Source organism: Dermacentor andersoni, chromosome 1 (assembly GCF_023375885.2).
Source record: "Dermacentor andersoni chromosome 1, qqDerAnde1_hic_scaffold, whole genome shotgun sequence".
Taxonomy (NCBI): Eukaryota; Metazoa; Arthropoda; class Arachnida; order Ixodida; family Ixodidae; genus Dermacentor; species Dermacentor andersoni.
In genome coordinates, this window is record NC_092814.1 from 242,096,262 (window position 1) to 242,111,011 (window position 14,750).

Sequence of the window (14,750 nt, forward strand, 5' to 3'; positions counted from 1 at the left end):
CCTCCTTTGCAGAATCGGTAGCAAAAACAGGCATGATTCTTCTTGCCGGCGAGATTAGCTCTATTCACACGATCGACTACCAGAGGGTTGTTCGAGATACCATCAAGTACATCGGATACGACGATTCCTCTAAAGGTACGTTTCATATGCTTCATATACCCCGATTGCACCCACCACAAAGCAGTAAAGTTATAGAAGAATATCGGGTGGTACCTAACATCAGTTCTTCATGTGAAATGATTGGTTTGTTCTGATTCGATGGCCCAAGGGCAGCTTGGTCAAAAGGCACCTATACTTCATATGAACATGGGATCTCCGTGAAACAGTACATGAGGTGTACAAATACTTGTTTCTCACTCTATTATAGGATAAAAAAAAATTATGGGCTTTTACGTGCCAAAACCACTTTCTGATTATGAGGCACGCCGTAGTGGAGGACTCCGAAAATTTCGACTACCTGGGGTTCTTTAACGTGCACCTAAATCTAAGTATACGGGTGTTTTCGCATTTCGCCCCCATCGAAATGCGGCCGCCATGGCCGGGATTCGATCCCGCCACCTCGTGCTCAGCAGCCCCACACCATAGCCACTTAGCAACCACGACGGGTATTATTATAGGATAGTACTTCAGGAATTTCTATTTTGTTTATGTGCAAAGATATCTGGTTGAAGAAGAAGAATTACTACCGAATTACTGCGCAAGGTTGTTCACCCATGACGGTCTTCCAAAATGGCTACGAGAATACAAGGCACAATAATGGCTGTGTTATTCTGAGCATCGTGTATATGTGTGTGTCTGCGTCGGATGGCTGCACGTTGAGCCTCCTCTACAAAAAGGCAGGCAGATATGCATGAGCGCTCAGGTGCGCTTCGTTTGTGAATTGACGTAATTGTGCTCATTAGTCTCGCTATTTATTGCTGCTTTTTGAAAATGACCGATGAAGCTTGTGGCTTGAAGCGATTGAACGGACAATGCTCACCTAAACGTCATCAGCTATTCAACGCTGATGCCAGCTTCCCTGATTTCCATTACTTCCGCAATGCAAAGGGTTCGACGGACATTGCTTTCACCGTGGCTCATAATCACGGAGGTAAATAAAATTTTCGAGGGTGGTAGCCGATATGGCTATATAATATGTGCCAGTGATTATGGAGATCTATAGAAGCAGTCACTGCGCCTTGTCTTCAAAGCGGCAATGTGTCGTAAACCGTACCTGTTCTTTACGAACTACAATGTCAATCCTTCAATACAGAACAATTATTAATGCGGTTTCAACGAACAATATGAGGCTTGCTAGAAATGCGTACAGCAGCGATACAGGATAAAATAAAAGAGGAGCTGTACGAAGTAGTGGTATTCTCGTGCAGGTTTTGATTACAAGACGTGCAACGTAGTCGTCACGATCGAACAGCAGACGCAAGAGATCGCCAAGGGCGTTCATCACAACCGCGAAGAAGATGACCTCGGCGCAGGCGACCAGGTGAGCGCGCCGTGGACAGCTCAGGCTAAACGAGCTCTCCGTAAACGTCAGACACGTGTTTACGAGATGGGACCACGCGTGTTGCCGCACGAGCACACAATGAATGCAAATTATACACATATGCGAACGAGAAGAAAAGAAACCGACCTTTATCAGTCATATCATGAGAAGCCAACAAACAATGAAACCAAGAACAGCATAGGTGAAATAACTTGTAGTTATTGAATGAATCAAAGGAATGATAAATAAGTGGAAATTAAAGTGGATGAAAAGAAAGCAACTGGCCGCAGGTGGGATACGAACCCACGTCTTTGCATTATGTGTGCGATCCTCTATACCAGTTGAGTTACCGCGGTGCCCTTTTCCCATCCACTTTCTGGGGTATTTATGTTTGCCTACTAGAACAAACCCTAGGAGTGTTAGCCAGCGTAGGCCAGCACTCAGGGCCTTGGCGTCGGATGTGGGGCATCCTTTCCGCCGCAGGCGTCACGTCTACGTGAACTTTTTGCGTGATGGTTTTTCTTTTTTTCTATGGGGGGGGGGGGGGGGGGGGGAATGTTTTTTCGTCCGCTTTCATTTCCATGTAGTTATCATTTTTTAATTCAATTAAGAACTACAAGCAATTTCCCCTATGCTGTCCTTGGTGTCATTGTTCGTGGGCTTCTTGTGATATGACTATATATATAGACCATGAGTAGGGCTAAGAATTTTTGGCTTCAAATCATTTTGTTTACCGTACTTCTGTTCTTTCGATTTGAGGACTTACGCGTTTTTCCCGGCGACTATTGCATTTATATGAATGTTAAGCGGCGCTTTCTGGCGACTTAACCCTTTCAGTGTATGGTTTTTTCAAAGGTGACGCACCCGTAGCATTGGATTTTTTTCTCAGATATTTTTGGTTATGGACGAGGCGAAAAATGACACGGTAGATGGTAACGGATCTCTTGGCATGGCCCTCGTATTCCTCTGTGACAAAAGGAGTAAAACCCACAGCAGGCTCAGCAACACCATCGTTATCAGCACTTTTTCACGGTGTCAGGGTCGAGAATTCAACGCGGTTCAAGTTGCGTCTTCCCCACGCGCATGACAAGCTGTCATCGTAATTTTGAGTCTGAGCTTGGCTCGTATGTGGAGTCTGTGAAGAGCCGCCGCTCCAATCAACAGTTGAACGTGCCGCGCGAGCAGCCATCTGAAAGCGATGCCGTGGCCACACTCAAGGAAGCGGCGCTTTCGTTTATTCGAACTCGACCAGACAAAGCAGGTAGAGAAACAGATCGAAAAGATACAACAGAGGGCAGATCCGTCCTGGGGAAAGCGCGCCAACGAAAGGAGCGTCCTTGTCTCAGGAAATAAGGCGAGCTGCAGTGGAGATAGCGCGAGACGGGAAAAAAAAATGACAACCATTCCACTCTGTGAAGATGGAATGGCAGCGAAAGCTGACGACAGTCAGAGCTCTCAAACGAAAAGCAAACTGCTTTCGCTGCCATTCCATCTTCACAGAGTGGAATGGTTGTCATTTTTTGCGTTGCGAGTCTGGAGTAGTTGCTCATTCGGAGGTTCCGGGGCTCGCGATTGTCGTTTTCGTTCAGCATCGCGGGAACGTTCTTCATCGGTGGTCGTTTCGCGTTGGCGCTGTTTACATTCTCGTTGCTGTTCCCTCCGGCGCTCCTCGTACGCATGTTGTTCTCCAGGTGTACTAACTATAAGTGCCCGCCCCCTCTATAACGCAGATGTCTTTAGCGCCGATACCTCTCCTGCTTATATACTGTGATAACCTTGACGTCACGCTATTGTCCACGGCGAGCGTTCTAATCTGTTCCGCATTTTGACATCGGTGCCACCGCACTGCACCCGTATGGGTTTGTTAGAAATCGCTAAGTCCGTTTCTTTTGCCGGACGCCGAAAACCTACGGAAGGTCAGTCATATACAGCTTTCACTATAAAAATAAGAAGAAATGTCGTATAAACATACGACACATTGCAGAAACACCCAGGAATCGTGGCCTTGCGCTACAGCGCGAATATTTGTAGAGAGAATCGCCGCCGTAGCGATGTACTAAGTTCGGGAGTTACCCCTCCTATTTGCTGCCGCACGCGCTCTGAGCGGTGCAACTACATCCACGTATGGGTTTGTTCTGAGCCGCCAAGAAAAGCCCCGACTGAGCAAACCCAGAATGAGGAGAAAATATGCTTCTAGAAATATACAACAGATGGCGGAACCACCTCGGAGCTCGCCAACTTCGTGTTACTGCAAACATCCGAGTTGACAACGTACGAGTACGTCACTGGCATGGCGTGATATGAACGCTGAAACGCACCAGTACGTCAGTAACGCTGAAAGGGTTAATAGTTTACTTGTTTTCCCAGTAACATACAGTCAGCACAACGTGCTCTGATCGCCGGGTTTATTGCCCGTATTAACTGAGCATTACTGTATTTTTTGTCAGTGCAGAGAACGCGTATAGTTGGGAAATCATGTTGCTTAAAGGGAGCCGTACAAACTCAAACACAAAGAAGGAATGAAAAGGTGTTTGTTTTGACCTTTTTGTTCCTCCCTGTGTCCCTGTTTGTACGCCTGCCTTTCAGAAAAGTGGTTGGGGAACTTCCGTCATCATGCATGGTACATATACAAAAATATAGCCCATCCAGCAATTATGTAGCTGAGCCGTGCTAAGGAGTTAGCTGCAAGTATGCAAATTCGGTAGTTGCATTACACACGCTAAAGTATACGCCCATCCTTAAGAAGAGTGTGTTGTACGTCATAAAGCAATTTCACCCTGGTCGTAACCACATAATGACTGCAACAATTTCAAGAGAAAGATGAGAGAAATGCAGGGAGGTTAACCAGGCTAAGCCCGGTTGGTTACCCTGCACTGGGGAAAGTGGAGTGAAAGGTGAGAAAGAGAAGAAAATTTCACAGCACACAGGCACAAGCGTTCGCTGTTCAATCTATCACACGTTTTCAAATAGCCTGAGGGATCTTGGTAAACGCTGCACTGCTTTCATAGTCTTGCAGATCGTATACGCACGAGGCTACGGTCCCAGAATATTCTGTTTTTTAAAATGCCTGTCATCTACGAGGGACGTTCCGAAAGTAAGTTTCGTCATTTTTTTTAAAGAGAAGATGGTACACCAGGTGAAACAAACAATCGCCATAAGGGGGGGGGGGGGGGGGGATCCTTGCCCGTTGCTCGTTCAACGACGGGGGGAGCGTCAGCGGAAGAGGAATGACGCATGCGCAGAGCGCCGAAGAAGAGAGAGTAGCAGCAGACCCGCGTGCGCGAGGTTATTCGAGTACAAATCACGATGGCAGACAGACGTGTGCTCACAATGAGGTCGCCAATGGAAGTGCGCGCTGTTATCCGGTATGAATGGACACCTGTTCCCTGCATTGAAAGCCGCACTCTCGGGACGTCACTTCCAAAACAATGCTGAGGTGGATCAGGCTGTCCTACAATTCCTTGCATCGGAGGGCACCGAGTTTTACCAGAGTGGTTTCTTCAAACTGATTGCACGCTACGACAAATGTCTCAATGTCGGTGGCGACTATGTTGGAAAATGGTGCAAGGTGTATAGTTCATGATGCCATTGTGTATTCCCTTTTTTTTTTTGCTATAAAGTTTCCGTGCGAAAATAAATGACGAAACTTGCTTTCGGAACGTCCCTCGTAGTTTCCCGAAAGCATATTGAAGGGCATGCCTCTGATACTCACGCAACAGGTGCTTTACAATTTCTCATATGTCACAAATGCCACGATTGGTGCTACCCGTCATTCCCATTGAAATTAATAGGCGTTCGTATAAAAGCAACACCCATTTTGCCCTATTCAAATGCATCTCTTATGTTTTAGTCCTTAATGTCATTCAAATCTACTGCGCTTCCGTGCTATCCAACGTCTTTATTTATTCTTATTATTATTGAGCTGAAAATAAATATAGCTGTCTTTGTCGTGTATGCTGGCAACGGCTACACCTTTTCACCTGGTGAAAGTTGTAATTAAAAGAAAACGAATGCCTCCTGTTATTCAACTTCATATATACATAATCTTTGTCTGTGCTCTCCTTTTTTTCAAGTAACGCTCTTCGTACGTCACCCTCAAATGTAGACCTTTTTGGGGCTAAAATAAATGTTCGAGAATTAATTAGGTGTTCTTTGTCAGTGTGCAAAACGAAAAACGGAGCGCATGAGCTGGGCAAGTAACGCAGTCACATTTTTCTTTGTCCCTCTCATGTGCGCTGTTTATAGTCTTTCGTAACGACTATAAGTATGCCAACTGGTCAAACAACAAGCTCTTCTGTAGTTCTTCCATTTATTCAATGTTAATCGATAACGCTAATTATATAGTACGAGAGTGTCTGCCAAAGAGCAATTATTCTAAAAATTATTTCTTGCCCTTTTCTTTTAATCGGAAGATAGATAAAAACTCAGTTTGACAAAGGCTGTATGCGCATGGTTAGAGGCATCGGATGGGCGGAATGTACCGACCCCACCCAACTACCATTGTTCACGCTTCTCCACTTGTTGCACGTGAAAAAGAGGTGAACGAACTGAGCAAGTCGTAGCCGCTCACGTGCATTGAGGAAACCTAAGGTGCTCACAACTGTTGCAGTCATACAAGTCAATGCACAGACTGCACAATTATTTAACGTTCCCGAAGGGCCTTTCGAAAAGCGCCATTTTGGAACGTTGTCCCTCATAACTGAGCGAACGAACACAGCGAAGGATGAAAGCGAATGCGGAGCGCAGCAGGAGATGAAATAAAGTTCGCGAGGGTTGCAATGTGGGCTTGTTGGTAATGCATCTTCAAAGGGAGTACGGTAGCGCGATTAAAAGACGGGACAAAAGAAGACACATAGGGACACACATAGGGCTGTCCATATGTGTCTTCTTTTGTCCCGTCTTTCAATCGCGCTACCGTACTCCCCTTGAGGGAGATGAAAGACTGTGATAGCGAAGAGAGCGCGAGGAGGAAAGTGGAGGAGGAGAGTGCATCGGAATCATGAGGCAGAAAGCCGAGGAGGAGGGTATGGCGAAAGCGTGAGCAGCGTAGTGCCGCGCAAGAAGCGCTTTGGGGAACAATGGCTACGAGATGGCGCCAGAGCGGTGCGCGTCGTCTGTATGGAAACAAAGCGCTGTATGAACGGAGGTCTGTCTGTGGCGGCTGCGGTGAATCGCGCCCCAGTGTCACCCACGCGCCGCCTCTCGCGATCTCCCGATTAGTGAGGCAGTCGCACCCCACATCGCCCCGTTTGCAACGTGCCGCACGAGACATACTGTCCATGCCAGCCAATATACCGCGAAATGAAAACACGTATACAGCTGCTCTAAAATTTCGCATTAGGGAGTATCTATAACTATCGCCCGGTGTCGTTGTTGTGCACAGCTAGTAAGGTATTAGAACATTTTCTTTTCAAACATTTAAGCAGCTTCCTAGAAGGCAACAATTTTTTCATGAACAGCCAGCACGGATTCAGGCGTGGCCATTCAGCAGTGACACAGTTACTCCACATTACTAATGATTTGTTTGCAGTTCTTGATAATAGTGGCCAGGTCGACATAATCTTTCTAGACTTTGAAAAAGCCTTTGACCGCGTGTCGCATTCCAAAATGATATTAAAACTAAAGCATCTCTTTAGAAATGAGCGTATTCTGAGGTGGCTTGACTCTTACCTAACGCAACGCCAACAATATGTTCAAATAGGTGACTCTAAATCATCAATGCTTCCAGTCCTTTCAGGCGTTCCTCAAGGGTCCGTCCTTGGACGATTACTTTTTCTTGTTTATCTGAATGATCTCTCACTTGACACTGCTGTACAATGCCGATTTTTCGCGGATGACTGCGTTGTTTATCATGCCATTCAAACTAAAGATGATCAATTACTCTTAAGCAATTCTCTAACATCAATTTCTAACTGGTTCCAGACCTGGAAAATGAGCCTAAATATCCCTAAGTGCTCCCAAATGACCGTAACAAAAAAGAAGGGTCCACTATCGCATGCATACAAAATTAACGACGTTGGCGTTACTCTTGTCGATACGTTTAAATATCTGGGGATCGAAATATCTCGCGATTTAAGATGGAGTGCGCACATTAAAAACATAGTTTCGTCAGCCTCAAAAATACTATGATTACTTCGGCAACGTCTGAAGCACTGTACAAGCAAGACAAAACTAGTTGGTTATACTTCACTGGTGCGTCCTCTACTTGAATATGGGGATGTCGTTTGGGACCCGCACACTAAGACTGCTACAGATAGGCTGGAAAAAGTACAAAAAAGAGCACTCAGGTTTATTTTTAATGCCTACGGAAGACAAGTGTCACTATCTGACCTCCGTTCAAGGTCTGGTCTTCCAACACTGAAGGAACGCCGTAAGCTACACCGTCTGAAGATGCTTTACACGATAGTCAACGGCCAAACTAAAATGAATTTTGACAAATACTTGCAGTTTAACACGTGTAGAAGTACCCGCGGAAAGCACGAACTTACCCTTATTGTACCCCAGGCTAGAACTATCGCTTATCAATTTTCATTTTTTCCTAGAACGATAAGAGAATGGAACAGGCTTCCCCAAGAGGTAACGAACAAGCGTACTGTCGACTCTTTCTTATCGGCTATTTCTCAGTTGTGAGCGAAGCACGCAATTCCTATCGTACCGAATTTTTATTCAACTCGTGTCATTAGTTTTAGAGATATTGTTCTGCTCAGTAGCGTACAAGTATGATCTGTGTTGCACTGTGTGTGAGCTTGCTGTGTTTGAATTTTATTTTGACATTTTCTTTGCTTGTACAGTATCCCCTTTTATTTTCTATGTACCACTCCTGCTTTGGCTGCCAGAAAGCAGCTGGCAGTATTTTCAAATAAATAAATAAATCGTAATCGTCGGTGAATTTTCTTTCGCCTTGACTTTCCCCGATTCTCAACCTACGAAACAGAACGACGACAGCGACAATAAGCGAGGACAGGTACTGTCTGTGATTCATCAATGCCTCACGCTCATTGCAAAGATGTCGCTCTGATTACAGACAGTGTGGTCTTTCGACAGCGTTTGTACGCTTGCCCACAAGAGAAGTCGGAATGCGCCAACTGCGGAAAGCATAAATGCCTCACATTCGAGGCATACCGCCCGCGAGGCAACCAACACCAGACAACACGCTTAGACGGCGAAATGTTTTTTTTTTTTTAGTTTTCCCACGGTTTGAGTATTCCGGAAACCCTTGTCGGCACATTAAGGCGGGCAGCGAGCTGATTTATAAGAGAATTTTAGACAGAACTCACCCTAAAACAAGCTCCTGGCGTGCGCAATGCAAAACGCTCTCTAGTACGGAGGATCCCACGTACGAACGAGGCCGTTCGTTTCGTGCAGGGCATCATGTTCGGCTACGCTACCGACGAGACCCCCGAATGCATGCCGCTCACCGCTGTGTTGGCTCACAAGCTGAACGAACGGCTCGCCGAGCTTCGAAGGAACGGCACCTTCTGGTGGGCCAGGCCCGATTCCAAGTCTCAGGTGGGTCCGTGTCATAGGCGCTATGAGACTTTCTAACAATATATGTGATACAATAAAAGCAAACGCCAAGTGCGAACAGAGAAAACCATGTCCAGGGTCCAAACAGGTTCTATGCGAGAGTGAATAGCAAGAACAGACTAATGGGCTAGTTGATATACAGTGCATATGAGGGGTTATGCAGCTCAAAAGTTTAAAATGAAATTTGGCTAAGAAAGGACAGTGCAGAGGTTAACTTGCAACTAACATATTCATAAGCTGACTTTCTATCAAATTTAAGCGATTGGACAAACGATCAATTAAACCATGGCAAAGCCGCAATATATAGGTGCACTTGTCACCCATCAAATGACTCCGAACGACATTCAACCGCCATGACCGTGAGTATTGCCACGGTTTTTGTGCTCAGCTTTTGTGCTCAGCTAATTACTTGAATATGTGTATAGATTTCTCGTGCAAGTAATGTCCGCCTCTCTGAATAATCCAACTCAAGGACTAGAATTATGCTATCTGGAACAAGCGCTTTCTAAAAATTCCATAAAACTTACAAAAGATCACCCTGTTATAATGAGCAACAGCTGCGATTTTAACAACGCAGATAAATGAATTCTTTCGCCAAAAGACGTTGCTAAAATGCATGAACAGTGTGTTATTGATAGTTATTGCAAAATCTTTCGCATAATCGGCTAGCCAACAACTGTAAAGCAATCGATAGCACCACCAGTAGCGAACGTTGGCGTCTTATATCGTAATATTTTATCCTAACTATATCGTCTTTTTCCACTACTTCAATAACTGTCGCGATACTATCGACAGTCAACTCACCAGATGGTCCCCGACGTGCCCCGCGGCCCTCTCGCTCGCAGGTGACATGCGAGTACGTGTTTCGACACGGCGCCACCGTTCCGAGGCGCGTGCACACGGTCGTGGTCTCCACGCAACACTCGGGCGAGGTTTCGCTCGGCGAGATCCGGGAGCAGGTCATGGAGCAAGTGATTCGGGCCGTTGTGCCCGAGAAGTACCTGGACGACGAGACCGTGTTCCACATCAACCCTTGCGGCAGCTTCACCGAAGGCGGACCCATGGTGGGTGTCCGACGCTCTTCCCATTTTTCCGTCCATGGGCGGTGCCATGTTGAAAACGACGGACCAGTGTTACTCTGTGTGAATCTCAAGCGTATTACTAATTCTTGCGCTCAAGCTTTCTTCGTGTTCCTTCTCTATGTGTTGTCCGTTACCCGTCTCGCGTAATTAGTATCAGTCCTGAATAATGAACCAACTAGGCCCGCAAGATCTTCTGCTTATACTAATTTAGATAACGCACTCTAACTAGTGGTTGACGAATACACAATATCCGCGTCTGAATAACCACGTCTGACGAATATTTTCTGTGATTTAACTGGCTCTAGGGGCCCTGCGAAACTTTTCGAACATCGTAAATAAACCATCCTAGTCGCCAGACAATGTTTCCGTGAACGCTTGCGCGAACTATTTATTACCCACCCTGCATGCAGCAGGAAGCCTACACTATCGAACTGAAGGTCATTCGAGCTTCTCCAATGGTTTTATGAAATTCTCGTTAACTATCACATAGGTGCAGTATATATATGAAGGTCATTCACAAATTATTGAATCATATTATTGGCCCGGTTCCTATTGTGACCACGACTGATCAGTGAGATAACAGGTGGTAAAAGCAATCGCTAAACAGCAGGCAAATGCTAGCCAAGGGGGTCTAAAACGTACGACGGAGCGCAAGCTATCGCTCGACTTTGGCGATGATCCCCGATGGTTTCTGCCCAATTTTTACCTTTCGTAACACCTGTACCTGTAAAAAAAACGCTTGCCGGAAGAGATTCCCGAAGTAATGTCCCTCAACGCGTTCCTCAACTTTGTTATCAAGTGCTACGGCCCCTTTTAGACACTTTATGTTGGCACAGTAAAAATATATTCTCGTACTAAGGCGTCAATTCGATTTTAGTAAAGTACCCTAACGCTGGAGGGAAGTTTCACAAATTACGTTGTCATTGTTTGTCGTCGTCCTGAACTTGAATTTGAACGCTGGCCACAAATACAGTGATGTAACCACACAAGACACATTTCTTCTTTGGTGACGAGCAAAATGGAGGAATGTGCACAGCATGCCAGCCACACGCCACTTCAAAACAGGTAATGTAGAACTGTCCAAAACACGAGACAATCTGCAAACGCATAATGGATGAATACCGCAATAAATCAAGCCAGTCGCATTGGTCGAATGGGTTCCACCTCGCCACAGCAAAAAGGAAGTTCTCCTGATGTGGTCGGATCTCTCCGAATTTGTCTACAATAAGACGGACCAGCTAGCTCACTGCCTCCACGGGAACCACCCAAGAAGATACGAACAAACATGGCCCCCGCAAGGGGTTTCCGCATACTCATTTAATGCCTAAAGCAATTGGTTTTGTTGGGATCGCAATTCGTATGGACACTGAAGGCGCGTTCGCGCCGCCGCCGTGCTGCCCCGGTATCGATGGTCCAAGCGCGGCTCACACGTTGAGGGTTAGGAGGTCTCCAGAGAAGCGGTAGACGCGGAGAGCGTTTGCCTGCAAAAACGACGAAGCCAAGTGGTCGTACGCTCCGCTCAATCTGCTCTGAAGCGGGGCCACTCTGCCTTTCGCTGCTGTGCAAATGTGCCAACACCAGAACGTGGTGCGTACATTTATTTGTCCGAGCAGAGCGGACAGTAGACGCTTCAAGCTACCATACCCGGACGGTTCTCCTTCTGTCCCACCTCGATCGTATCCAGATGCGACGCCTGCAACGCGGTTAGCGGCGCTCCTAATCAAGCCAGCGTTGTGAGACGCCAAATAGTTTAAGTAAGGTGTGAGGTCGGGTTGCTTGGTAATCCATGATGTGCACAGCGGCCACAGCAGAGAAGGGACGGAAAGGCACGACGGACATGCCCCGAGCGCCGACTTCTAACTAAACTTCATTTTCACGAAACACACATATATATATACGCCCACGTGATCCCCTTATCTGAAAAAGAATTCGTTTACCTGGAATGCGCAGGAGGTCGTACGCCACGTTAATCTACGTAAAGATCAGAGCCAAGCATGGTTCGGCACTTTCGGTTGTGATCGCGTGAGCATATACTATATATATATATATATATATATATATATATATATATATATATATATATATATCATATCCAATTATAGGAGGGCGATGACAACACAGCGGAAATTACTTGTGCTTACAAGTGAATGAAAGAAATGATAAATTAATAGAAATGAAAGCGGATGAAAAAACAACTTGCCGCAGGTGGGGAATGATCCCACGTCTTCGCATTACGCGCGCGTTGCTCTACCAATTGAGCTACCGCGGTCCCGTTTTCCCATCCACTTTATGGGGTATTTATGTGTTACTACTAGAACTAACCCTGGGAGTGTTAGCCAGCGGCACTACTGACAAACCTTGGCGGCAGATGTGGGACGCAGGAGTCACGAGTACGTGAACTTTTGAATGAAGGCAACTGGTCAATAAACTCACGCATGCTACCTTACGGCATCAATGTTGCGGGATTCGAGAACCTCGTTATGTAACGAACGAGAAGAAAGGGAGTTAACCGAGGGGCACGATTGTTATTAAACATATCATAAGAAGCCAACAAACAAAGACACCGAGGACAACACAGGGGAAATTACTTGTACTACCTAACTGAATTAAAGAAATGATTTCCCCCGTGTTTTTCTTAGTGTCTATGTTGGCTTCTTATGACATGATTAATAAAAATCGGGCCCCTCGGTTAACCCCTTTCTTCTCATTCACTATATATATATATATATATATATATATATATATATATATATATATATATATATATATATATATATTAATTATTTGTACTTACTAACTGAATTAAAGAAATGATAAGTTAATGGAAATGAAACTAGATCAAAAACAACTTGCCGCAGGTGGGGAACAATCCCACGTCTTCGCATTACACGTGCGACGCTCTACCGTGCAGTGCTATCTATCTATCTATCTATCTATCTATCTATCTATCTATCTATCTATCTATCTATCTATCTATCTATCTATCTATCTATCTATCTATCTATCTATCTATCTATCTATCTATCTATCTATCTATCTATCTATCTATCTATCTATCTATCTATCTATCTATCTATCTATCTATCTATCTATCTATCTATCTATCTATCTATCTATCTATCTATCTATCTATCTATCTATCTATCTATCTATCTATCTATCTATCTATCTATCTATCTATCTATCTATCTATCTATCTATCTATCTATCTATCTATCTATCTATCTATCTATCTATCTATCTATCTATCTATCTATCTATCTATCTATCTATCTATCTATCTATCTATCTATCTATCTATCTATCTATCTATCTATCTATCTATCTATCTATCTATCTATCTATCTATCTATCTATCTATCTATCTATCTATCTATCTATCTATCTATCTATCTATCTATCTATCTATCTATCTATCTATCTATCTATCTATCTATCTATCTATCTATCTATCTATCTATCTATCTATCTATCTATCTATCTATCTATCTATCTATCTATCTATCTATCTATCTATCTATCTATCTATCTATCTATCTATCTATCTATCTATCTATCTATCTATCTATCTATCTATCTATCTATCTATCTATCTATCTATCTATCTATCTATCTATCTATCTATCTATCTATCTATCTATCTATCTATCTATCTATCTATCTATCTATCTATCTATCTATCTATCTATCTATCTATCTATCTATCTATCTATCTATCTATCTATCTATCTATCTATCTATCTATCTATCTATCTATCTATCTATCGTGTGTTGCACGAAAATAAAGTAGTTGGATGCCAGCGCTTGTGTCCGTTGTGCCTTTCCGTCCTTTGTATGCTGTCGCGCTGTGCACATGATGCCTAATAGTTGCCAGGGCGCTGATTCTACTGCGTTGCAGCACTTGCGTTGCGCGTTGTGTTTGGTTTAATAAGAGGCTAAAAATTTAAATCCAGAAATATAGCGAGAGGTACTTAAAATATCCATTCTTGTATAGTAGACCTATCCGCGTCATGTCGGCCACTCCTGTGCGAAAAAAAAAGTGCTGAAATGTGGAAGTTACACGACACCTTTGGCACAGGGTGACGCAGGCCTGACAGGCCGCAAGATCATCGTGGACACGTACGGAGGATGGGGGGCGCACGGGGGCGGCGCCTTCTCCGGAAAGGACCCGACCAAAGTGGACCGCTCGGCCGCGTACGCCGCCCGCTGGGTGGCGAAATCGCTCGTCGTGGCCGGCCTGTGCAAGCGCTGCCTCGTACAGGTGAGCCATTCTCTTCTGCACTATGCGCTTCATTCTTGAAGTGTGCGCGGTGTTTGTGAGCGAGGGGAACCGAGGCTCGATATTTACTAACAACCATATGAAGCCAATATGCATTGCAGCCAAGGAAAGCATAGGGGAAATTGAGTTATGATTATTGAACTGTGGAATTCATTGCATGTGATAGTTAATTTGGCGGTAATCATTAAAAAGAAGAAAATGAAAATGCAAGAAATTGCAACTTTTGCTGGCTGATACGCGGAAACCACAGCAGGTAAACGCGCTAATAAACTAGGTGGTAAATGCCTTAATAATCATACAAAAAAAAACATGAAGGAGGATTGGAATGGAATGTATGGAATGGAATCTATGCAAAAGATCTTGGGCTTCGAGCCCACGATCC

General features: G+C 44.7%; 1 protein-coding gene across 2 annotated transcripts in view; it reads left to right on the plus strand.

The window, feature by feature from the left end:
* LOC126548100 (S-adenosylmethionine synthase-like) overlaps positions 1-14,750 on the plus strand; it is a 43,265-nt gene that overhangs the window by 14,725 nt on the left and 13,790 nt on the right. For both annotated transcript variants that reach the window (XM_050196211.3, XM_055063566.1), the window contains exons 3-7: positions 13-135; positions 1,368-1,480; positions 8,846-8,989; positions 9,853-10,071; positions 14,168-14,350. In XM_050196211.3, the coding sequence (XP_050052168.1) occupies positions 13-135; positions 1,368-1,480; positions 8,846-8,989; positions 9,853-10,071; positions 14,168-14,350 (782 nt within the window). The remainder of the gene's footprint in view (positions 1-12; positions 136-1,367; positions 1,481-8,845; positions 8,990-9,852; positions 10,072-14,167; positions 14,351-14,750) is intronic.